This window comes from Falco rusticolus, chromosome 4 (assembly GCF_015220075.1).
Source record: "Falco rusticolus isolate bFalRus1 chromosome 4, bFalRus1.pri, whole genome shotgun sequence".
Taxonomy (NCBI): Eukaryota; Metazoa; Chordata; class Aves; order Falconiformes; family Falconidae; genus Falco; species Falco rusticolus.
Window position 1 is genome coordinate 95,135,301 of NC_051190.1, and position 21,301 is coordinate 95,156,601.

A 21,301-nucleotide genomic window follows, 5' to 3' on the forward strand; every position below is an offset into this window, starting at 1 on the left:
GAGGGAGGTGAAAGTGCTACTGTTGAAGTCTGCAAGATGTTCTGGCACTAGCTATCTTATTTCACTTCAGTTGCTATCAAGCCTTACAGTAAAATCACCTACCTTTTGCTCCAAGGAACGTTCTGTAAGTAAGTGTATGACTAAAAGATAAGGTACTCTCCATCAAAGACCAATAGACAGCAAAGGCAGCAAGTGGTTACATTGCCTCTAGCCTGCTATTTTTAAAATTCTCTTCTGTGGCTGCTAGATGAAAAAAATAAGCCAAAATCAAGTCTACCACTTACATTACTTCAGAATATTCAAGACCTGTTTCAGACTATGCAGGTAAGAATAAATCATTAGAACAAACTGTCATTTAACAGTGCTGGAATGTGCCTAACCAAATATTAAACTCAATGAGAAAAACACAACTGGGATGATCCGAGTTCAGACTTGATTTGAACACCTTCCTCCAGCTGCAATATGGAGTTCCTCTGGAAATCTAAGAAATGCCACCTCTTCCTCTTGCAGTTTAGTACTCAGAAAAATTAGGAAAGGGGAATTAATCCAAAACCATGAGCTATAAAGCACAACGAGCCACCTGCACTAGTGACAGCCAATCCTTGGTGGGGCAGGTAGGTATGTTTTGTTATAGCAACCATGAATATAGCAAATGTAAGGTAAAAATTTTGCAAGCCTCTCCTAAATCTGCATGTTTTCTTTCTGTGGTGCATGCTTTAGGTTCTCTGTATATCGAGGTAAATGAGATGCCCTGTTTCATATGTGGGTAAAATAGCTAAACCAATTTTTTTTTATTCTTTGATCAACAAGGAAAATAGACCATTTGCTGTCATGTTAGTATGACATTAAATACCCTCTTTTTCTTTGCTCCGTCAAGATTCCAGCTTTATCCTCTGCTAAGTAAAACAGAACGTAGCATGAATGTTTTTTCAAATATGCACCAGTCTGTAATAACTACTTGCTCAACATCTCTCAAAAACTTTATACAGGTCAGGCAGGTTAGCAAGCTGCAAAATGTTCCCATCTTCTGTGAAATGTTTAGGAGGTAGAAGATGAGTCCTGAAAGCTTTGTAAAGTACATGTTCCACAGTCCATTTCCATGTTGATGAACCGGAGTCAGAATCTTCATTCTGAAATAGAGCGGGGTGGGGAACAAAAGGACAAAATTAAACTGACATTCTCTTTTACTGGAGGAGAGTGTGCCTTAAGAAACTTTATTATGTAAGACTGCAGTGATACTAAAATGCTGCTAGTATTAGAGATGGCTGTTCTATACAGTCAAGCTAATTTTAAGCTCTGGGAAGTCACTTACAGAATGGGCTACCTTAACTGAATGATTAAGCAAACTGTTTTAATTTACATGCATCCCTGTTCTTTTACAGCTATCTGTCCTAACTCAGCAGGTTAAAAAAATACATCCCAAACTCGGAGGCCGAGGACTGTTGTAATATTCAGAACACCATGATACCCAAAGTTAAAAGCTTCTCTTAGTACATATAAACTTCAGAAAACTTAGGCCGCGTTCTTTCAGAATCTTGCCACACTGCTACTTTGACTCACTGAAAGCAGAGCTGGGACTAGAAGTCTGTAGTTGAAAGAAGTTTCCTAAGTGATGTTAGTTGTTTGTTCATGTGATTAGTCAGATGTTCTTGTACCTGAGAGTTTGTTGGGTTGGCTTCATCTATTATATATTGCTTTCTAATGGAGTAGAACATAGCTAATTCTTTACTCAGGCTTTCAAAGCATTCCTTTTCTTCATCCCAGTTTACCTGTTAGAAAAAAGAGAAGGCAGAGACTTGACAGAGATTCTTAATATGGAAAAATCATAATAAATAAGGTCTTGGCTGGTTTTGTGCTGATAAGGTAAAGGCACAGAACAACCACGACCACAGCAGAAATGCAGGCTTTCAAATCAAAATACACGTTCATTCAGTCAGCAGTTATGAATGCAGAGGCAAAGCACTAATCAGCCACCACAGCAAAAGTGGCCGGAGCATGTAGCAGTGCATTTAACCAAATCCAGCCTTTGCTTTGCAGCTTCTGATGAATAATTTGATTCACCTCATTCTTTCCTAAACAGAGTCATTTGTGAATTAATAAAAATCATTCAGAGACTATACCTCTGTGGCCAAACGAAGGATGAACATAGGCAGTCCTTCCAGCAGCGGAACATAGTTGTCTATAAGCAGCGGTAACCCCATAAGGTTTCCTTCCTGCAAGGCAATGCTGCTGCTTCAGTAAAAAAAAACAACATAAAAAACCACACCACACACAAACAAAACACAACAAAACAAAACCCAGCATGTTCTTTGTGGCAGTAAATGCACCAAAACTGTTACTTATTGTACGACCGATTCTTGCCAAACATAGTGAGCCTTTGGAGTACCTGAAGTTAAAAGTTTTTAAAGCCTGATGCCAGGCAGACATTGCAGGAAGAGGGTTAGTGGTGGCGAGGCCTGGATTTAAGCCGCTCAGCTCAAAGACCTGAATTCAGCTGCCTCCTCTACCTCCAGCCACTGACCACTCCGATCCCACTTCACAAGAAAAGATCAGAGTCAACTGTCTGGGTTCTATGACACTTGAAGCTGTTTGGTTTTGTATAGATTAAGGGATTCGTCGGGCCACACAAAACCAACCCCAGACATGGAGAACAATGGTGCTGCTCCAGAGAGCTGGTTAAGCTGCATCTTGTTGGGTAAGAGATCTGCACTCTAGTTCTGGAAGCAATGCCTGAATTATGCCTTCTAAAACAGCGTAAGTCCTGAGCATTTTTAATGAAAGGGGTAAGCCACCTAAATCTTACTGGAGCTAGTTAGCACTGTAAGCAGAGTACTACAGTTATCTGTTACCAAAATGTGGAATCATTTAGGTCTGAAAAGACCTTAAGGTCAAGTCCAACCATAACCTAAGTCCACCAGTCATTTACTGTCAGAAGTAACAGCAGCAGTCACCTCATCAATTTCAAAAGAAAAATAATCTTTCAGCATTTCAGTCTTCTTTTTCAGGAACTCCACGATGTACTCAGCAAGCCCTTCTTTTGGGCCATCTTCTTCTGTCCAGCCGCTTTCAGGATCCTCTAAAGCAAGCATTGAGAGCTCATACAAAGGAGCTGGCTCCTAGAAACGGAGGCGGCAAAACTGTTGTTAATGATCAACACACTACTGAAAATCTATAGCTTCTTCCTTCACGTATGAACTAATTGTAATAGACTGTTTCTGGCCTGTAGAGCAAACAGTTCTGCTTATCACAGTCTAAAAAGTATGAATTTCTTTCTGATGTGAACTGCACAGGATTACATCCCTGCAAAGTACTGTGATATTCACAAGATAAATGTAGCAGTCAACACTGTTACTGATAAATTCTGTATTCAAATGAATTATCTGTCCCAATGTAAAAAGCCACAGCAAAGCTTGGTGAATATCTAGAAGTGACACGACTAACAAGTAGTCAGGAGGACAACTTAGAGTAGCAACTACAAAATTACTAACAGTTTTGTACGTTCTATTCTCACTGTAAAAGAAATGAAACACCACTTTTGCAGTGGACAAAACCCAACCTGTACAACTATGCATTTGTCTGAAAGGACAGGCTTATTGTAAATAAATTTAAAAAACCACTTTTTGTAGAGGATATAATGTAAAATTATACTTACAGACAACCTTAAGACTCCGAAGTTTGCAAAGTCATAAATAAGTATTTGGTAGAAGAGTTCTTGGCTAAATTGAAGTACAAAAATTAGTTATATGGACAGGATCATGTATCTCCAAGTTACAGTAATTTCAGAGGGGTAAGTAAGGCTTATCTTGGAAACGTCAGGCATACATATCCGTATTAGCAAAGGTCTTTAACTAAACAGTTTAAGATTCACATGCACTATCTAGATGTTTACAATTAAGTCTATTTCTTGGTTTCTGACATCATCAGCCACATGGGTGCAGAAATGTTACACGCTCAAGCCTGCAGCTGCTATCAGTTTATTCCCAGATAAGCTCTTCACTCCTTTGCAGCACTGCAGGAGGTGCCCAGGAGCCTGGGAATTGATACAATATGTCTACCTCGCGTATATTCTCTTACTTGTTACAAAATTTATGTAGCTGGTCCTGTAAGTCCACCTATGCAAAACCAGACACTTTGTGTTACAACCATGTCCTGCAGCTTCTCTTAACTGGATACAGCGTTTTATGGAACTTTTTGGAAGGGGCTGCTTGCTCATCTTTATACCCTGTGCTGCTGCTGTAGACAATCGGGAAGCAAATAAACCTCTCCCTTCCCTTCCCCCAGCCTGCCAGCACACAATACAGTCGCTGGCATTTTAATTACAGTGATTCCCTAGGACTCTGCCCAAGCGTGCCAGGCTTGTTTCTGCTGTTCTGAACCGATTGCTTCATCTTTAGCCTCATGACTACTCAAACAGGTGACTAGAACCGATGTTGGTTTTCCTGTCATTTCTTTCCTTCTTCTAATTAGCTTGGTAATTGATACTTACTTCAACTGCCAACAAGTTTAACAGCTGCTTTACCTGAGTTTTGTGGTATTGAGAAGATAGAGTTTTGTCTGATACTGGACCAGAGCCCACTGAGGACTGACACAGCCAACAAAAGAGTGATCACGTAGCATCTCCTGAAGATCTGGAACAATTGAAGGGGTGGGGAAGAAACAGAAGGATATAATTTCATATCTGCAAGCCTGCCCTAATTTATTTAGTCGAATGGTTTGTGTCTTTTCAGCATCAAAGTCTCAGATGATTGTTCAGTCACTACTACACCGATGCTGCTCCTTACCCACATTTTGAAATGCCAATCATTTGTGTGCTCACATACAGATATATCAAACCAGAAGTGAGAATAGTTATGTAACAGTTAAAATGCAAACAATGAAAAAAAAAAAAAACCAAACCCAAACAATCACCTCTATTTTGACCTCAATAGCCTTTCAGAATTCATTTCCAGCCACAGGAGATTAGTAAGGGAGCACAGACACACTTCAAAGAAAACTGCAGATGTAAAACAACTTTGCACCAAAACCCAGCACTGTCAGACTAAATTCTGGAAGTGGGATAGAACAGGCCCGTAATTTATTTCTCTCCCAAACTAAGTTTCTGGCTTTCTCACTTATGTATATTAAAAAGTATGGGAAGTCAGGTTCCAAAATCAGAGTTCATTTTAGACACTCCACAACAAAAGTCACTAGCTGCAGTCCTTGGGAGCAGCTTCCTTAACAGGAGCTTGGAGCTGCAGTCACCACACGTACAAAGCACTACACTACCCAAATTCCACTGTTACCTTTCCCAAAGGAACACAGTATCACGAGAAAAGTCTTTTCTTTCTTGCAGAGGTCTCTTGTATGTATTTCTTACACACGTGAAGACAAGACACAACCTCAAGCTGCTGCACAAGTTCTACTGTGTCTTTTGAGGCACACTTGGACATTTTATGGCTCAGGGACAACTGATTTTAGTATTTAAATGGTGACAGTCAGATACAGAATTACCAGTCTAATGCAGGACGTTTTGTGCAGCACAAGTAAAGTGTAAGCACATGTTTTTTAAAGATCAAGATTTTTAGTAATTGATAAAAGTTATTTATTACAGATGTCTGTTACTCTAGCCTTTTTAGCTGTGGAGCATCCCCAATTCTTACTACCAGAAAAATAGAAATAAATTCAACAAAACCCCCAGAACACAAGGTTCCCAACATTTAGACTAACTGAATAATTCATGTGACTCAGTATGACTAAAGTCGACTATACAAGTTAAGAAGGAAGCAACCCTAGGAAAAATTGCAAGCCTTTTATCTTTTTCTAAAACAACTCTTACCAGAAGAGAAAATTGTATTTTACCAGGCTCATCATCATTTCGTGAAGTGGGACAGACAGAAATGGAAATGAAAAGCAAAAGTAGTAAATAAAAACTATGACCGTCAAGCCTATCCCAGTCTACTTTGCAGTCGTGTGACTAAGCAAGGTTTCTGTAATGACCACATCGTAGCTGCCATTTTTGTTTGAAAATTAGAAAATAACGTAGCTTTTCAAGCTGTGATTTTATATGTTATTAATTATGATGCAAGTTAAGGTTTGCAAGAGATTTAGGATGCATAAAACGTTGATCAAGTCACAAGGTACAGGAAAGTGTTTAAAACAGTCCTCCAGTGTGGCTCAGTACAGGAGCTGCCCAGTCAAAGTTTGGCCCTTGACACTTAACAAATGTTTCTGTTAAAAACTCGCTTAACAGCACAGTGAGGTGTCTGTGACTGGGCCACCTTTTAATTCACTTTTTCCTCAGCAGTTCAAACAATCATATTTAGTTGGTGGAGTAACAACAATCTCAAGAAGCAAAAGGCTTGCTTACTTGCATGGGCCTGGTTACTGATTTCCTCCTGGAGAGTCAATACACTGGTCAAGTTGATAATTCTTCTTCTAGGGGTGCAGGCAGCAGTCATGTCCTTCCTGGTGTCATCCTTCTCCATGTCTATGTCCGCATCTTCCCGTGGTCTCTTTCTGCGGTACCAAACCAAAAGAAATTACGTTAAATTCGATACTTGGGCAAAACACACCAACAGATGGGATGCTCAGTTCACATGCTGTATGTTAACACAGGAAATGTAGAAAGTTTCCCAAAACTTCCTAGAAAGACAGGCTGTTTTATTTGACTTCTAGAAGCCTAATTTGTTAGGAAAAGGTAGTTCATAAGAGAACTTACAACTCCCTAATACCGATCACATCAGACATCTGTTGTTTAAGCACCAAGCAACGGGCTGTAAAGGACACAACAAAAAATGTTGATATTTCTAAGTATTTTTTTCATAACCATTTTTTCTGTAATACTGGGCAGGAGGTGAGGGGGTGGGGGTAGGATTCAGAAGGCTTTGGCCTCTAATAATGGCTCCTGCAGGAGCTATAAAAAGATTATAGCACTTTTCTCTTTAGCAGCATAATGCCTGCAAACTTCAGTGATGTAGTTTCTATCCCCCCACAAAAGGAGGGCCTCCAAAGAGGCAAATCAGCCTGACCTCCCAAAACTAAAGCTAATGTAATTTTTTATACTGCTGCCTGCCTTTCAGTATGCATGGAAATCCCATTCCAGTTACACAGTTTACCACAAGTTATGTAATATACAGTTCACAGACGAAATTAGTTTCTCAAAAAAATGCCATGGAAGGTTATTCTAGGAAAGTTTTTCCTTCTGAAAAAGCGGAAGTCAGAAGAGATCTGAAAAATCTTCAGTTGCAGGGCCATGCCATGAAATACATAGGTAGCTTTGCATGACCGTAGGAAAGATGAGTCTTACCGAGGAGGCGCTGCCTTGGGAGACAAATGGCCGCTCTCACTTGGCCCCCCACACAGCGCTGCATCCTCCTGAACATCAGCCATTTCAACTAGATCACTGACATCTTCCATTTCAGCATCCTGTGACCTGACCACAGCCACCGCAGGTCCTGCGTTAACCTCTGTCGCAGCTTCAGTGGGGCCTGTACTTGGGCGGTTGTTCACTGGCTGAAGAAAAGCATCCAGTTTCTGCTCTCGGGAATCAGTGCGGACCATCTGGTGCGCATAAACTTTATCACCAGTTCCTTTGGTAGCCACAGAAGGGTTTGCTGCTGATTTTACCACCTCATTGGAAGAACAGTCGGCTCCTGGCAGCAATGTCTTCATTCAGATGTAGGGAAGCAAAGAGAAGAGATTCAGCAAGAAAACAAAGATCAGTCACACTTCTCACAGCATCTTACTGCTCAGAGGCAAGTCATTTTCAAGCTCCACAAACACAGCATCAACTACTTAAACAGCTTTGCACTTGCTATCCAAATAGCACCCATGTCATCATCTTGGCACTTAACAAAATCATTACTTAGCATTCCTTTGTTTCAAAGGGGAAATCTTTAATGTAAAAATTAAAAATCACAAAACGTGGGGTTTGGGGGTTTTTTTAAAGATTTTTTTTAGTTATAATTCTTACATTATGCTCTACATAAAAGAGATTAGGAAGTCTTCTTGATTCTTTTTCTGGTTAGATTAAATCCAGAGTGTTGTCTGAAATAGAACAGTTTCCTAAATCACATAAACTGGGGCAGAATAAAAAAACATTTACCATGTGTGAAGGCTAACATATTTATAAAATCAAAAAAGGCTAATCAGATACTCGACAGAACTGTATTTAAAATGTCTTCAATACACTTTTTGTCTCTTTTGCCACATTGTTAACATTGGCATATTAAAGCAATTTCATCCCTGAAACATAAAGCAAAGATCTCAAGCTACCAGCGTCACACCGATGACTATTCATCACGGCACAGATTGTACTATTGAACGGAGTAAACATATCCACAACAGTTAAAATGCTGCCGTCACTTCAAACATGTTCTCACCTGAGTGAAATACATCCTTGAAGAATTGGAGCCCAGTAACTTGCTCTCTATGTGTTGTTGCACACGCTCTAGAATACTGTCTTCATGAAGGAAGTGGACCTCATGTTTTGTAGGGTGCACATTCACATCTACATTCTCAGGGGCTATTTCCAGGCTGGAAAAAAATTTAGAATTTAACCTGAAATTTCCCAGGGATGGAAGAGAAGGCACAAATTGATTCAGTTCAAAATTTGTCAGGCTCGGGGCCATTACTTTACGCAAAGAAGTCCAAATGGTCCTGAAACCTGCTATTTTTGGTTTGGTATTTGTTTGGGGTATTAAAAAAAAAAATCATCTGAAGAACTCTATTACAAACTTGCCAAAATGAGCTTACATAGATAAACATAAACCAACCGCTCCACTGTACTACTACAGAAACCAGGTTTTAGAAATATCTTTTACTTGCAGTGTCTCCTGAGTTCACATGAAAGGACTTAAGCTGAAATTATAGACACTCACTACTTCTGAAAATAAGGCCTGTCTTAAGAATTCTACCGTCTGGAAATTAATTACCTCAGTGCAATGCTTAACACTACTATAAGGAACACAAATGTCCTTCTGAACCTACTCACCCTAGCTATTTTCTACAAGATAGTATTAAAAGGCTACTTCTTCCTATTACTTTACCTTAAGTATAGGAATGGATGCGTACTTTTTGGCAAATAAGCAGCATACACAGTTTCTATGGCTTTCCGCAAAGCGGCTGACTCTACCAATCGATCTGAAACAGAACAAAACGCAATTTTCAGAGCCCCACTGGAATACACTGCACAGTGCCCAACTCCTCCTCCAGACCAACACCTTCATGCTTCGTATCTTCAAAGGGCACCTGTTAGACCTGTTTCCCACCCCGCCTCCCCGAGACCTATTCGTTCTCCATATAAAACCAGGAACAGGCAATATCTTCAGAGTGTGTTTTGTATTTAGAAGTATTTTTTTCTACAGATACTGAAATAACTAGACTACTTTTCTTTATTTCATCTGGTTAAGGTCTGTTGCCAACATTGCTACAGAATGGAGAGACCAGTCTGTAAGTTGGCAGGACACAATCACAACCTTGATGCTGCACAAGTTCAGTTTCTTTAGGCCCAGTCTTGGCTGCTTTCCACTATTTAGAGTGCAAAGCATAATGCACATTACAAATAGAAAACCACCTTAAGTTCTACAATTAACTTTAATACTTATTCTTCAATGTATTTAAGAACACTGACACATTTTTTAATTCTTCAGAAAGTTCTGTTCTTCTGATTATGTAAGCAACACATGACTGTACAAAATGCTGCTTTTTAAAAAAAAACTTACGGTTTATGAAGAGTAAAAATATACATTTCTTCACAGAGTAGTTTGCATTTGTGATGTAGCCTTTCATTTTAAAAGCCAGACTTGCTTCTTCACAGCCCACTTCTATGAGTTCCCTATTGACAGTTTGACAGAAACACAGAGAAAAAATGAATTCTTCTGTTGACACAAATTTCAAACAGTACCCACGAGTAGCAATATACTATTCTATATTCTATTTATAACACAGTTAATTAAAACATCAGAATTATTTAAGAGTTCAAATATTCATTGCTGAACCACAAAATTCTTTATCCTGAATTGCATTGTTTCTTCTGAGTAAGCATAAACTAATAATACGATTATCTTTTTAGTACCTTAACATATCACACTATGCATAATATTATAAACATCTATTGATAATTCTAATACACATTCACTAAGTCATTGATGGTGATAGACAAGGACACTTCAAAATTGTCAGCATCTAGGGATGAACATTCTTTTTCTTGAACTACTCTGTCCATTTTTGCAGTCTAATATTTACTGGTGGGCTATCATGAAGTCATAAAAATATATAAAAAATTTTTGATCACTCATACAGATCCTAAGATTAACAATTTTCGTAATAGTTTTTACAACTTTCATGATCCATTAGTCAAGGAAACCTGCTCTGGTAGTTTGTGAGCACAGCTCTCTAGCAAGGCATTGCACCAACTAAAGTTAACATCGAAAAGGCTTATAGGCTATTTATTTCCAATTCAACCTCAATATATACTGAATGCCATTTTTATTTGTGTTAATTTTTTAAGTCAAAATAACAAGCTAGACTAACCACCATCTTAAATTGGGTAAAAAAAAGTTTTGCTTAAAAACATGATCAGAGCATTTAGGTTGAAATGGACAATTTATTCAGAACTGTACAATGGAAAAAACACCAAACAAGCATAGTAGTGGACAAAACCAAACGCGTTACAGAAATACAAACATGACTGCAAACCTTATCACTAAAAAGCCTCTGTAGTTCGCTGTGATTCATAAAAGTGTTTCCATGTATTAAAAGTTACACTCCTTACATGTGAAGTGTGACTTTAGTAACAGAATCAAATTGACACCCAAGTACTGGTGGGGCAAACCCATTTCACAATTCCATTCAATGACTTCTTTACAGCTGAATGTCTTATAATGACAGATTTTTCCTATAAGTGGCAGATCATTTTCAAAAAATGATTGGTTTTATTTGCGTTTAACTTTCCTGCCTGGTTTACTCAGCCTCAACTAACGCAGCTTTTGTCCAGATACTAAACCATAAGATTTTAGAAAAATGAATTTGAGGAGACTTCGAAATGTATCAGACAGCAGACTGCAGTAAGAAGTGGTAGATTTTCACGGCATAGGAAGAGGCTAGGAACTCGTGGAGAACACAGGTACAGCTTGCTCTATTTAAATGTGCACAGAGAAAGTTACAAGCAGATCGTTCCCTTTTAGTCATTAAAGGAACAGCTCTGCAACTTCCCTCTTTCCTTTGATATATTAAAAAAAAAGTCACACATTCTGCAAGACAAGGGACAGCTCTATTATTGCAACACTCCCTCTTCCCTGTAATTCACCTTGAAGGAAGCAGGAAAAGTTAGCACAGCCTGTGTTCTTTAAAAGAGAAAGGGGAGGGAGATTTACTGGAAAACTTCCTGTCAATGGGAAACTGACATCAACCTACCTGCTAACAGCATTTCCAAAGATGGACCTAATGTTGTCCACCGTTGAGGCATTTGATAAGGTTCTAACATCTGACACTGTGTCACCTTGCTAAAGAGAGCAGAAAGGAGTATTCATCAATTCACAGTTCTGGCTGAAATGTTAGCAATACGTTCAGCTTAACGTTTCTAACACAAAGGCATGGGACATAACAGCATTACAGTGTTTTGTATTATTATTTACTTATTTGTGTTCAGAAAAACAATAGATAGTAAATGGCACAGGATTACAAGATTTGCTAATCACGTTAGACCCATTCAGGCTAGTAAATCCATCTTTGAAAGTAAGGAACGTAAGTAGTTCAATAAATTTTCAAGAATGCCAGAGAACGAAGGTGGTCTATCCTGTCCTCCTTCATGCAGTAACCAGACTCCCAAAAGAAGCTGCAACAGCTCATAAAGCTAGAACAAAATAAAACATTGACCCCACAGAAAACTCCAAACTCCCGACAAATATATTTTTGTCTTGCTCACTTTTAAGTAATATGTTTTCTATCCAAACTGCATCAACGTACCCTTCAACATTTCAGTACAATGGAAGGCTGTATACACTATTCCCACTGCAGAAGGCGCAGCGCAAGTCGTCTGGCATTTGCAGATACACACATTATATACACACACACATATATAGACACACAGTGAAGTTATAAAAATTTTATTTACATACCTTTTTAACTGAAAAGCTGATGCCTGAATTATGGATGGCATACCTGAAAAACAGGTAAATATACGGCTGCAGTATGTAAAAGAAAAGGTTACTTTCCCTGAATGCTGAAAAGCAGCTAGTAACAGGGGCAAACAATTTCATTTCCTATTACACAAAAACATGATTTGAGCCAAATTGGGCTTTTGTAGACTAAACAGCTATAAAAATAAGTGATTTCTATTTATAACTCGCCTGTAACCATATGAAATTCAAGGATCAGCTTAGCTTATTTCTCAAAAAAATCCACAACTGATCAGCTTCTGCGGACCTGGTTAGTTCTGTGTCACTGCATAGGTTTAACTAGAACAAGAGCAAAACCTCCTCAGTGTAACAGAATAAAGTCTCAGCTACTGTGGGGAAGGATCGGAAGAACAGCTGGCTCTCCCTTTTAACTCCCCCTGCGCAGACAGCTCAGCTGTCTGTGATCCCAGCACCATGTTTGATACACTACAGCTGCTTAATCTTGGCTCAAACTTCTAGGGAAGTTGCTAAGTTGTGAGAAAGAACGTACCATAGAACCTTGCAAGATGAGAAACTTGAAAATGCAGAGAGGTTAGACTGTTGTAGCCAGGACGGTTAGTAACTCAAAAATTCAAGAAGAAAAAGAACCAAAATGAAAATATGTAAAATCCTAATGCCGTTTAACCAAACACCAGTGCTGGAAGCCTGTAACTTGTTGAGACTTTGGATCAGCCTGTTCCACAGAGCAGGGGGACCTGACCCTTCACGTCCTGGCTGAAGTCTGCTTGGCCAGTAAAGACCCTTAAGTAGCTCGTTTTGGGGGCAGACTAACACTTAGCATACAGTCTCGCTACTCTTTGCTAGTTTTTGTGTTTACTGAAAGCGTAAAGCAGTTATTTTGGTTAAACTGTGTAGATCCTGCTTGCAAAGGCTCTGCACATCGCACAAGATGCAACAAAGGGATCCTGGAAGGGAACATCTGGTAACTAAAGGGATTTATTTCCCCCTCCCAAGGACTTGAAATCGCTATTCAGCTTTTTCATATTCAGCCAAATCTCAATGCTCCTGCACAGTTTTTACTTTGATTCCATCCAGCCCAAGTGCATTGAGAGTTTACTCATTCAAGTCTATCAGCATTTGTTTGCTGCAATTCTTACTAATAGTTGTCAGACTGAATACACTGTTTCCCCTCTGGATTTTCCTTATCAAGCTGGACAAATGATTTGTCAGTACACTGACAAATAGTTAAAAAACCCAAAAGCAATAACAAAAAGAATGACACCAAACACACACATGCCGGTTGCTCTGAAAAAAAACAGTAATCCTCATGGCAGTATAAGAAATTGGAGCCTCCTATTTCAGTCTACCTGCTAACGACTTCTAGTATTTTTGCATATTCTTCATTTGGATTTTTTAAAGCTTTCCTCCTTGTGTTTACATTGTAAAAGAGATCTTCAACCTATAGAGAAAAGGTTCAAAATTAAAAGTAATTTTTAAAATCTCCTCTTACTATATAGTTAATCTAAATGCATCTTAATAGGTACTACAAAAATTTCTGAGAATACTTTAGCTTATGAAAGATCAACATTCAATTTATTCTTTACCTGCTTAGGTTCACCTAACAAATTGAACTCCAGAGAAATGTGTGTTTTCAAGTACCAGTATTTTTACCAATAGGTAAAAATTGGTATTTTTACCAATAATTTTACATCAGTATTTTTACCAATAATAACAAAAACTCTACAGCTCACTTTTCAGTGCAAGTTATGTACCTTCCACTGCAGATGACAGTGGATTCGCCGATTACACTGTTTGAATGCAAAGCAAATAAACGTTAAACCAGTTGCTGCAATCAAGGCTGTTAATGTAATTAAAATGGCATCTTAAACTTCATTTTCACTATATATTTAAACAATATGCAAATTATTTTTCTGTTATATTGAGAAAGGCAGAAATTTAAAGTTCAGCTTCTTTTTTAGGACACATTATCTTAAACACCGACATGGGAAGCTTGCAGGGTGTATGCTCCCACAGCAAGACAAACGCACACCTGCAGCCTCCTAGGCCAGGCTTCCACTTTCCATCCTACACTGTGCAACATGCACACGCCTTCCCACTGTGAGCTCCTTATTCTTCATAATCCTAATGCCAGTCCCAATCCCAACCCAGATCTGAATCTTGGTATGATATATAAAAGATATGACTGAAAAACAAACAGCAGTTCTGCAGTTTCCTGTGCCAGGCCTCATCCTCCCACTCTAGCTCCTATAGTGTAGACCACTCCTCCATATTCTGAGCTTCTTGTAATCCTGTCCATTGATACCTTCCGCAGTCCAAAAGGATTCTGAAATATTTCTGATAGTAAATGACTGTGCTATCCTCAGAAGGAAGGGAAAAAAACCACACAACCAACAAAAGCAGCCAACAAACCCACACATCATCATCGTTTGGAATATATTCTACAAGGTGATACTGTCATGTACCTTACAATGTTAATACACATCAATAAGTGGTGCGAGCATAATGACCAGGGAACAGAAAAGGGACAAGAGAGAACAAGCACAAAAACCTACCGTGATCTGAGTTCCTTGGTTTCCAGCACAGGGTTTAGGAGGGGCTTTAATTTTTCCATCACTGTAAGTAGCTCTAGGCAGAAAATAAAAAAGTTACTAGATATCTGGATTTACAGGGGTGCAGACAGACAGATGATGACAAAAGGGAGGAGACAAAAGCAATTCCGTATCATCACCACATTCCTCCCAACAAAGAACCTGGAACACTGACAACTAGCTGCAACACACACACACGACCTTTCTACTAGAGGAAAACTGCCTTAACTGACCCTAGGACCCAGAGGGGCAATGGGAGAGTGGGAATAACAGCAGAGAAAACGGGGAAAAACAACAGGATATGTGTTTTGAAACTGTATTACTGAGACATTTCCTGTAAAGGCTGCATTATTGTATTTTACCTTTCTTTAATAGCTAGACCTAGACTGATAATCATTCTTCCACTAGACTTTATGCTTCAGTTATACTAGCAAGAAATTAATGACTTTACATGTAAGGCGTTTCCTTTTTGATTGTAACAAGATTTTGAGCATAAGAGATTTCTGACCCACGTAGGTCTTTCAGCAAGTTACACAGATGCATAATTTCAAAGGGCAAACTTTTTTTGCCCTCTCACATAGCCCACATAATTAATGCAAGACAGACCATATTCATAGAGTCTTTGGAAAAACCAAGATGCAAAGCTTCTTCCCTCCCCCTTTCTCTTAAAAGTAGTGGAGAAATTTAATGGATAGGCTTGCTTATATTTAAAGTTTTAAGTTTTCAGAAGAATATTCAAAACCTTTTTTGCATAAGATTAGGAACCATGCAGAAAGCAAACAAAGTTCTAAGTTCCTGTGCTCAAGAGTCTTACAAAATTTGCAAGACATGCTGGCTGTGTATATACATCATTTTATCCTGAAATGGAGAAAAAGGCAAAAGTTTATCCTACACTGGCTGTTGGAAGTAGAATTCCCTTTAAGATTCCCCATTCCCCTCCCCCCAACTTCTAAAACACATTGTTTAGCTAAAGCTTACCTTTACAATCTGGAATTAAAAATCATTCCAACTATGTTTTCTTACATTCTGGGTCATTCTTGTTAACTACCCCAGAAACACTTAACTCCTTACCCCACCCTCCTCCTTAACAAGAGCACAGCAAAGAGCATTAAATACATCTGTTCATTATTACATGCAGCAGAAGTCACTTGGATAACAGGCTGCATACCTGTATGCACACTTCCCGTCAGCTGTTTTAGTCGTTACTGTAACATGGGCAACATGACTGATGCTAGCCAATGCCTAGAGAAAGAGAAAGCATCTTTGTAAACCTTGCTCTGGAGACCACTGAGGAGTGTCCACACTTTAAAAAGCATCACTAAATTTTGATAGAGCACTTGCAAGTAAAAAAAACCCTCACAAGAAAACTGCAGGTCAATAAAGCTTTAATAAATTTTAGTACCTATAACACTGACTTCTATTCAGGATCATCTTTTAGCTTTTCTAACACTTCATTATCTCTGACAATGCAAGCAGCTAACCATGTAACATTAACTAAAAGAAATTTGCAAATCTATTACACCTGTGCCTTTTTCTTTCTTTCACATTAACAAAAAGCAGCTGGAAAGTTTTAGACATTACTTTCTCATCCCTGCCCAAGTTCTTCTCTTACAAAGTTAGGTCACAATGTTTTTCATGGAAAACTCAATGCCTACTGAAACCGTCCTCGGGACCAAACTCCACTGGCCATGGAGCTGATTAAATTGAAAGTGTGCGAGGAGAGGCCTCGGTCTACTCTGTGGAGTAATGCAAGGCTCTATGTACCTGAGCACAGGCAACGTACTTATATATCTTGCTGTCCATCTGGAGGGCAAAGTAGAACTCATCCTAGACTGTTCTTTCAGACAAGCTTACATACAGTAGTTCTCCATGTTCTCACAGGCTCTATCTGAGGGGTCAGAGATACTAACTCTTGACTAAAAGCAAAAGCAAAGGAAAACAAATGTGCATTTCAAACATTTAGTTTTAAGTACGGTATTTAGACAAACGTCTGACATCAAAGATTCACTTTCCACTAAAATCTTTGTCTTTTACCTGTAGGTTCCTTAAGCAGCATTTGAGAAGACAGGCCTTGTTTTACTTTAAAAAAAGAAATAAACTTCCTCCAGAAAGCAAAAGGAATATATACCTCTTCCTAGGCATCCATCTAATCTTGAAAGACATAGGAATGTATTTTGACCTGTATTTACATGGCAAGCTCTTTCAGAAAACAGAAGTTTCTGAAAAGAGTACTGGGAAGGAGACAGTATGCAAACTCCTCTACAACAGGGTAACAACAAGCAACACACATTTTCAAAACCCTGATGAAGGGCTTACCTCACCCCTAAAACCATACGTAGAAATACTAGCCAAGTCTTCAAATTTTTGCAGTTTACTTGTAGTAAATCTCTCACACACAATGTCCAGATCTTCTTTCTATGTGAAAGGGACAAGTAATAGTCACTTTCTGTTTCCAACATTTTTCAAGAACAGAAACATTTTTAAAAGGTAGCATTAAACATCAGCATACAGCTGTCAGCTTTGTTTACTCACTCTGATACCACAGCCATTATCTTGGACCTGGATGAGCTTCAGACCACCTTCCTTGACTACTACCTGGATACTCGTAGCTTTCGCATCCAAACTGCAGAAACAAAGAAAGCATTCTAGAGAACAACAATTCTAGGGAATAAAGGACGACACAACTGATTTAAAGTTCTTCCTCACACAAGCGATAATTTGTTTCTACTCAACTCATCACCGATACTGGAATCCATTCTGTTTCAAATTAGCTTTTACTGTCTCCTTCCCTTTTCTTTTAACTACGGTGATATTCTAAATCTGCCATCCATAACAATTATGAAGAACTTTCAGAAATTTAACAATTAGGTAGGTGTCCAGTCCGACAAGTAAATTGGCCTTCCCTCCCGTTACCGAAACCTGCTGCAGACTGCCGCAGGGTTTCACGCAGCTGACGACAGGTCGCTACTAGTGAAACGGCAGCAATTTTAATCCCAGGCTTCATCTTCAAAACAAATAACCCAATGATCACTCGACACTGAAAGCAAATGAGGCCCGTCAAACTGCAGAACCAACCCAGCGCAACCCCAGGCAGCCTCCGTGACGGCGGGCGGCCCCGGGCGCGCTCTGCCCGCCCCTCAGCACCCAACGCACCCCCGGACCCCACCGGGAGCTGCCGGCACCTCGGCCCGCCCCTCTCAGCCCCCCCGGCCCCCGCCCCGGCTCCCTCGGCCCCCGCGTTACCAGTTTTCTATCATCTCCTTGATGGCGTTCGCCGGCCGCTGGATGACCTCCCCGGCCGCGATGCGGTTCACCACGGCTTCATCCAGCCGCCGGATCACGCCGGCCATCGGTGCCGACAGGGGCCCGCGGGCGGGAAGCGGGAAGCGGGGAGGCCGGCTGCTCGGCTAGTCCCGGCGAACAGGTCTCCGAGGGGAGAGGAGGCGGGAGAGGCACCAGAGGGCCCCCGTGGCACCGAGCGGGGACCGGGGGAAGGGCCCAGGGGAAGGAGCCGGCGATGCGGCGGGGGGGCGAGGGGAGACGGCCGGGGGCCGGGGAACGAAAAGGCCTCACGGCTCGCGCCGCCCGCGCCGCACGCCGCTTGCCCGGCCCGCCCGTCCGTCCCCCTCCCTGAGCAGGCCGCCCCCCCATTGGGCCACGCAAGTGCCCATCACGCGGCCTCTTCCCTTCCCGCGGCAAAAACAAACACGGAGCGGGCACCGGAAGACGGGGGGAAGACGGGGCCCCGCTGCGATTGGCTGAGCGGCGCAGCGTGGGTGGGGCGGGGGCGCCGACGGGGGCTGGAGCCTTGGCGGGGGAGGAGCGCGCCACCTGGCGGCAGGACGCGGCTCTGCAACGCGGGGTCGCAGCGCCGGCTCCTGCAGTGACCCCGGCCGCACAGTGGAGGTCTCCAGCATCCCAAGGGATGTAAGGCTATACGTAACGTTTCTTCCTTTCCAGGGCCATCTCTGACTGGGATCTTAACACACCGGCATCCCCCGGTGCAGAACAGCTTGCCCACTGCATTTCCCTGCGCACTGTAAACGCTGCTTCTCCCGGGCAAGCTGCAAATGGGGCTTGAGAGAAGCAAAAGCTTCTCCGGGAGGGCAGTGGCACTGCAGAGCAGTGTCAGCGTGGTGAAGTTGGCGCGTCGCTGTGCAAAATGCTACGGTATATTCATATTGTTTATGAGCTGTTTGTAGCTGCAATGCCAAGGGTGCCTTCAACCTTCCAGATGAAGATGCTCTGCTACTGGCATCTCTTAAGCTACTGTAATGTAACTCCAATTACCTCTCAACCTCTTCACGTCTGCATGTTTGGGATCACACATTAATTGCAAAATGTTGACGGCAATCAATAAAGCGTTTTTCATTTTGCAGAGGGAAAAGAAACAAGACAACATCCTGAGAAGCACACCTTCAGGGTGTTGCTTTAAACAAGAGGCTCATAGCCGTGGCCGTGCCCTGTCCAAGGGCATGAAGAAGACACAAGCCCTGCAAGGAATGTGTGAAGCATGAAGCAAAACCATTTCCTTTGTGAGTGTTAAGGCTTAAGTGTGTGAAACATGGGCTGGAAGTACTTTGCTATAAGGTGTGTTGCCTTGTGAGGATGTTTTTGTTCTCAGCACTGTCCGGGATGGTTGCTGTGTGATGGTTGTCTATATGGACAGGTGCCTGCAGTGCCCCCAGGCATGGAAGATCTCCACAGAAGGCACCTTTGAGGCTGCCTGCAGGTTCCCCACTTGTTGTCCTTGGCAAAACTATCCGGGTGGAGGCCAGCAGTACTGCCCTGCCACCTCCCTGGCCGTGGCTTCCTGAACCTTCCCGTTGCAGTGACAATTACCTGGGCCATGGGGCACTTTTGCTTTGACTCGCAGGAAAAAGTTTGGGACCTTGGTACAAGCCCCCCTGTTAGCATGAACGGGGCAGGTGGCAAAGGGTTAATGGTCACAAAGAGAGGGTGACAACTGCACCAGCCTTGTCTGTGCGGGGAGCTGGGGAGCATCAGGGGCATGGGGGGGTGGGGGGTGGGGGAGCTTCAGAGCAGATGAATCTGGCTGTACTCCAGGATCTGAATCCAGGGAAGGAATCTGGTTTCAGTGGCCTCAGGCAGCCTGCCACGAGCCTTAACCAAAGCAGCAGGTAATGGGAGTGGGAAAGCAGAAGGCATCTGCTGGATCTGGGTGCACAATCTGGGAGAGGACGCATTTACTCAAACTCTTCCATGTCCACGTTGCTGCTGAGAGCTATTTGTGCTGTCACTATCTGCCCTAAAAAGAGAAAAAGGCCAGGAGAAAAATATACACCTTTTACTACTTGTACCCGTGTTACAGTTTGTACGATAGAGATGCAGTTCATTTTACTGGATGTTGCTTGCGTGAAGCTTTAAAACCTTGTGTGGTGTGTGCCAAACTCCCAGCTTCCACATTGAGTAAGTCTGTCTCTCTGTCTGGCTGCAAGCAGCCATCAAAAGACTTTTTCATATTTGCATCACGACACGTGCCGGTGCAGGTCAGCCCTGCCTGTTCGTGCCCTACAAGCTTTGCTCTGACACATCCGAGTTTAAACTGTTGTTTTGTGTCACAATCTGTCAAAGAAGGGAAACATCGGTAACAATCGCTAAAAATAATTCATCAGAGAAGCCTGGTAGAGACATATGTGTTGTGGTAAAATACTTCTTTGATTTTCAAATATTTTTACTGAGAAGATAAAGAATATATTGATTTGTTTGTATTAAAGCAAATTGAAAACATGATCTATATGCCATTTTGAATAATTTGGGAAGATATAACCAGTGTATTTTGATGCCAGGGCTCAGAAGTGATCCCAAAGAGGAAAGCTGATATATTTAGCAATCAATGCTAAGAAATTTCAGAAGGCATGAATCAGTTTCATAGAAACACACAATACTGAAACAGCCCCACAGTCACTAGAGAAATGTACTAAGTTTTTCCCTTGGAGACATAGATGATCATTTAATTAAAAAGAAAAAAAAAAAAAAAAGGAAAACAAAAAAAAAAGATGCAGTGGAAGAACTGCAGTCTTACCAAAATCTTTCTCATTGCTGAGGAGAGGTGGCCCAAGAGCCAGTTCATGAATTTTGAATTTTTTGCTGTTTATTATAAAATCTATTTCATTTTTTAAAAAATACAAACTTCTGTCTAGTTTTGGGTCTGGTAATCTTAATCTACTGTATTGTATACAATTTTCAAGTCCTACCCACTCATTATCAGCAGCATGTACTTACTATTCCAACTCAAATGTATTCAGAAACTCAGAAAACTGTTTTTTAACTTATAATTTGTTACTGACCCATTCAAAGTCAACATTGCTTTGTTTGGCTTGAGCAGTGGGTATTAAGAAATAGTAAAGAAGGTTTAAGAAAGAATTGGAGCATGGGCTTGTAGCACATGGAAAACAAGTAAATCCGGGTTGCCACAGCACTATCTTCTTTACAAAACAAAACCCAAGACCCTGTAACATGAGGCAAGGCTACAGAAAGGCAGAGACCTGCTACCCTGGAGAAAAGACTGAGCAGTGAAGATATCAACTTCAAAGGTTAAAATTATTAGCATTTTAGACTGCAGCTCAAGCA

General features: G+C 41.0%; 1 protein-coding gene across 5 annotated transcripts; it reads right to left on the reverse strand.

Annotated features, from left to right (window-relative positions):
- Nucleotides 1–763: 763 nt before the first annotated feature.
- Nucleotides 764–18,408, reverse strand: MLH1 (mutL homolog 1). 5 transcript variants are annotated; one of them, XM_037383505.1, is made up of 19 exons: nucleotides 17,951–18,405; nucleotides 17,240–17,330; nucleotides 17,024–17,122; nucleotides 15,876–15,949; nucleotides 14,672–14,744; nucleotides 13,466–13,557; nucleotides 12,099–12,141; nucleotides 11,395–11,483; nucleotides 9,702–9,814; nucleotides 9,027–9,120; nucleotides 8,361–8,514; nucleotides 7,286–7,644; nucleotides 6,347–6,495; nucleotides 4,520–4,628; nucleotides 3,653–3,716; nucleotides 2,952–3,116; nucleotides 2,121–2,213; nucleotides 1,656–1,769; nucleotides 764–1,130 (listed from the first exon to the last, which is right to left on the reverse strand). In XM_037383505.1, exons 1-19 carry the CDS (start codon nucleotides 18,055–18,057, stop codon nucleotides 963–965), a joined length of 2,250 nt encoding a protein of 749 aa, XP_037239402.1. In that variant the 5' UTR covers nucleotides 18,058–18,405; the 3' UTR covers nucleotides 764–962. The 5 variants fall into 5 exon arrangements, 4 of the variants coding, with proteins under 4 accessions (XP_037239402.1, XP_037239403.1, XP_037239404.1 ...); XR_005103664.1 differs by having other exon boundaries at nucleotides 1,020–1,130; nucleotides 2,121–2,229; nucleotides 17,951–18,408; XM_037383506.1 differs by lacking the exons at nucleotides 13,466–13,557; nucleotides 17,240–17,330; nucleotides 17,951–18,405 and having other exon boundaries at nucleotides 17,024–17,064.
- Between the last annotated feature and the right edge of the window lie 2,893 nt (nucleotides 18,409–21,301).

Bases quoted from the DNA above. Each gene is read 5' to 3' on its own strand.
- MLH1 (XM_037383505.1), bottom strand. From the start codon at position 18,057: ATGGCCGGCGTGATCCGGCGGCTGGATGAAGCCGTGGTGAACCGCATC. The intron at 6,496-7,285 runs GTAAGACTCATC...TTGGTACCGCAG, and splicing joins CCCAAGGCAGCGCCTCCTCG to AAAGAGACCACGGGAAGATG. The intron at 3,117-3,652 runs GTAAGTATAATT...CTCCGTTTCTAG, and splicing joins TCGGAGTCTTAAGGTTGTCT to GAGCCAGCTCCTTTGTATGA.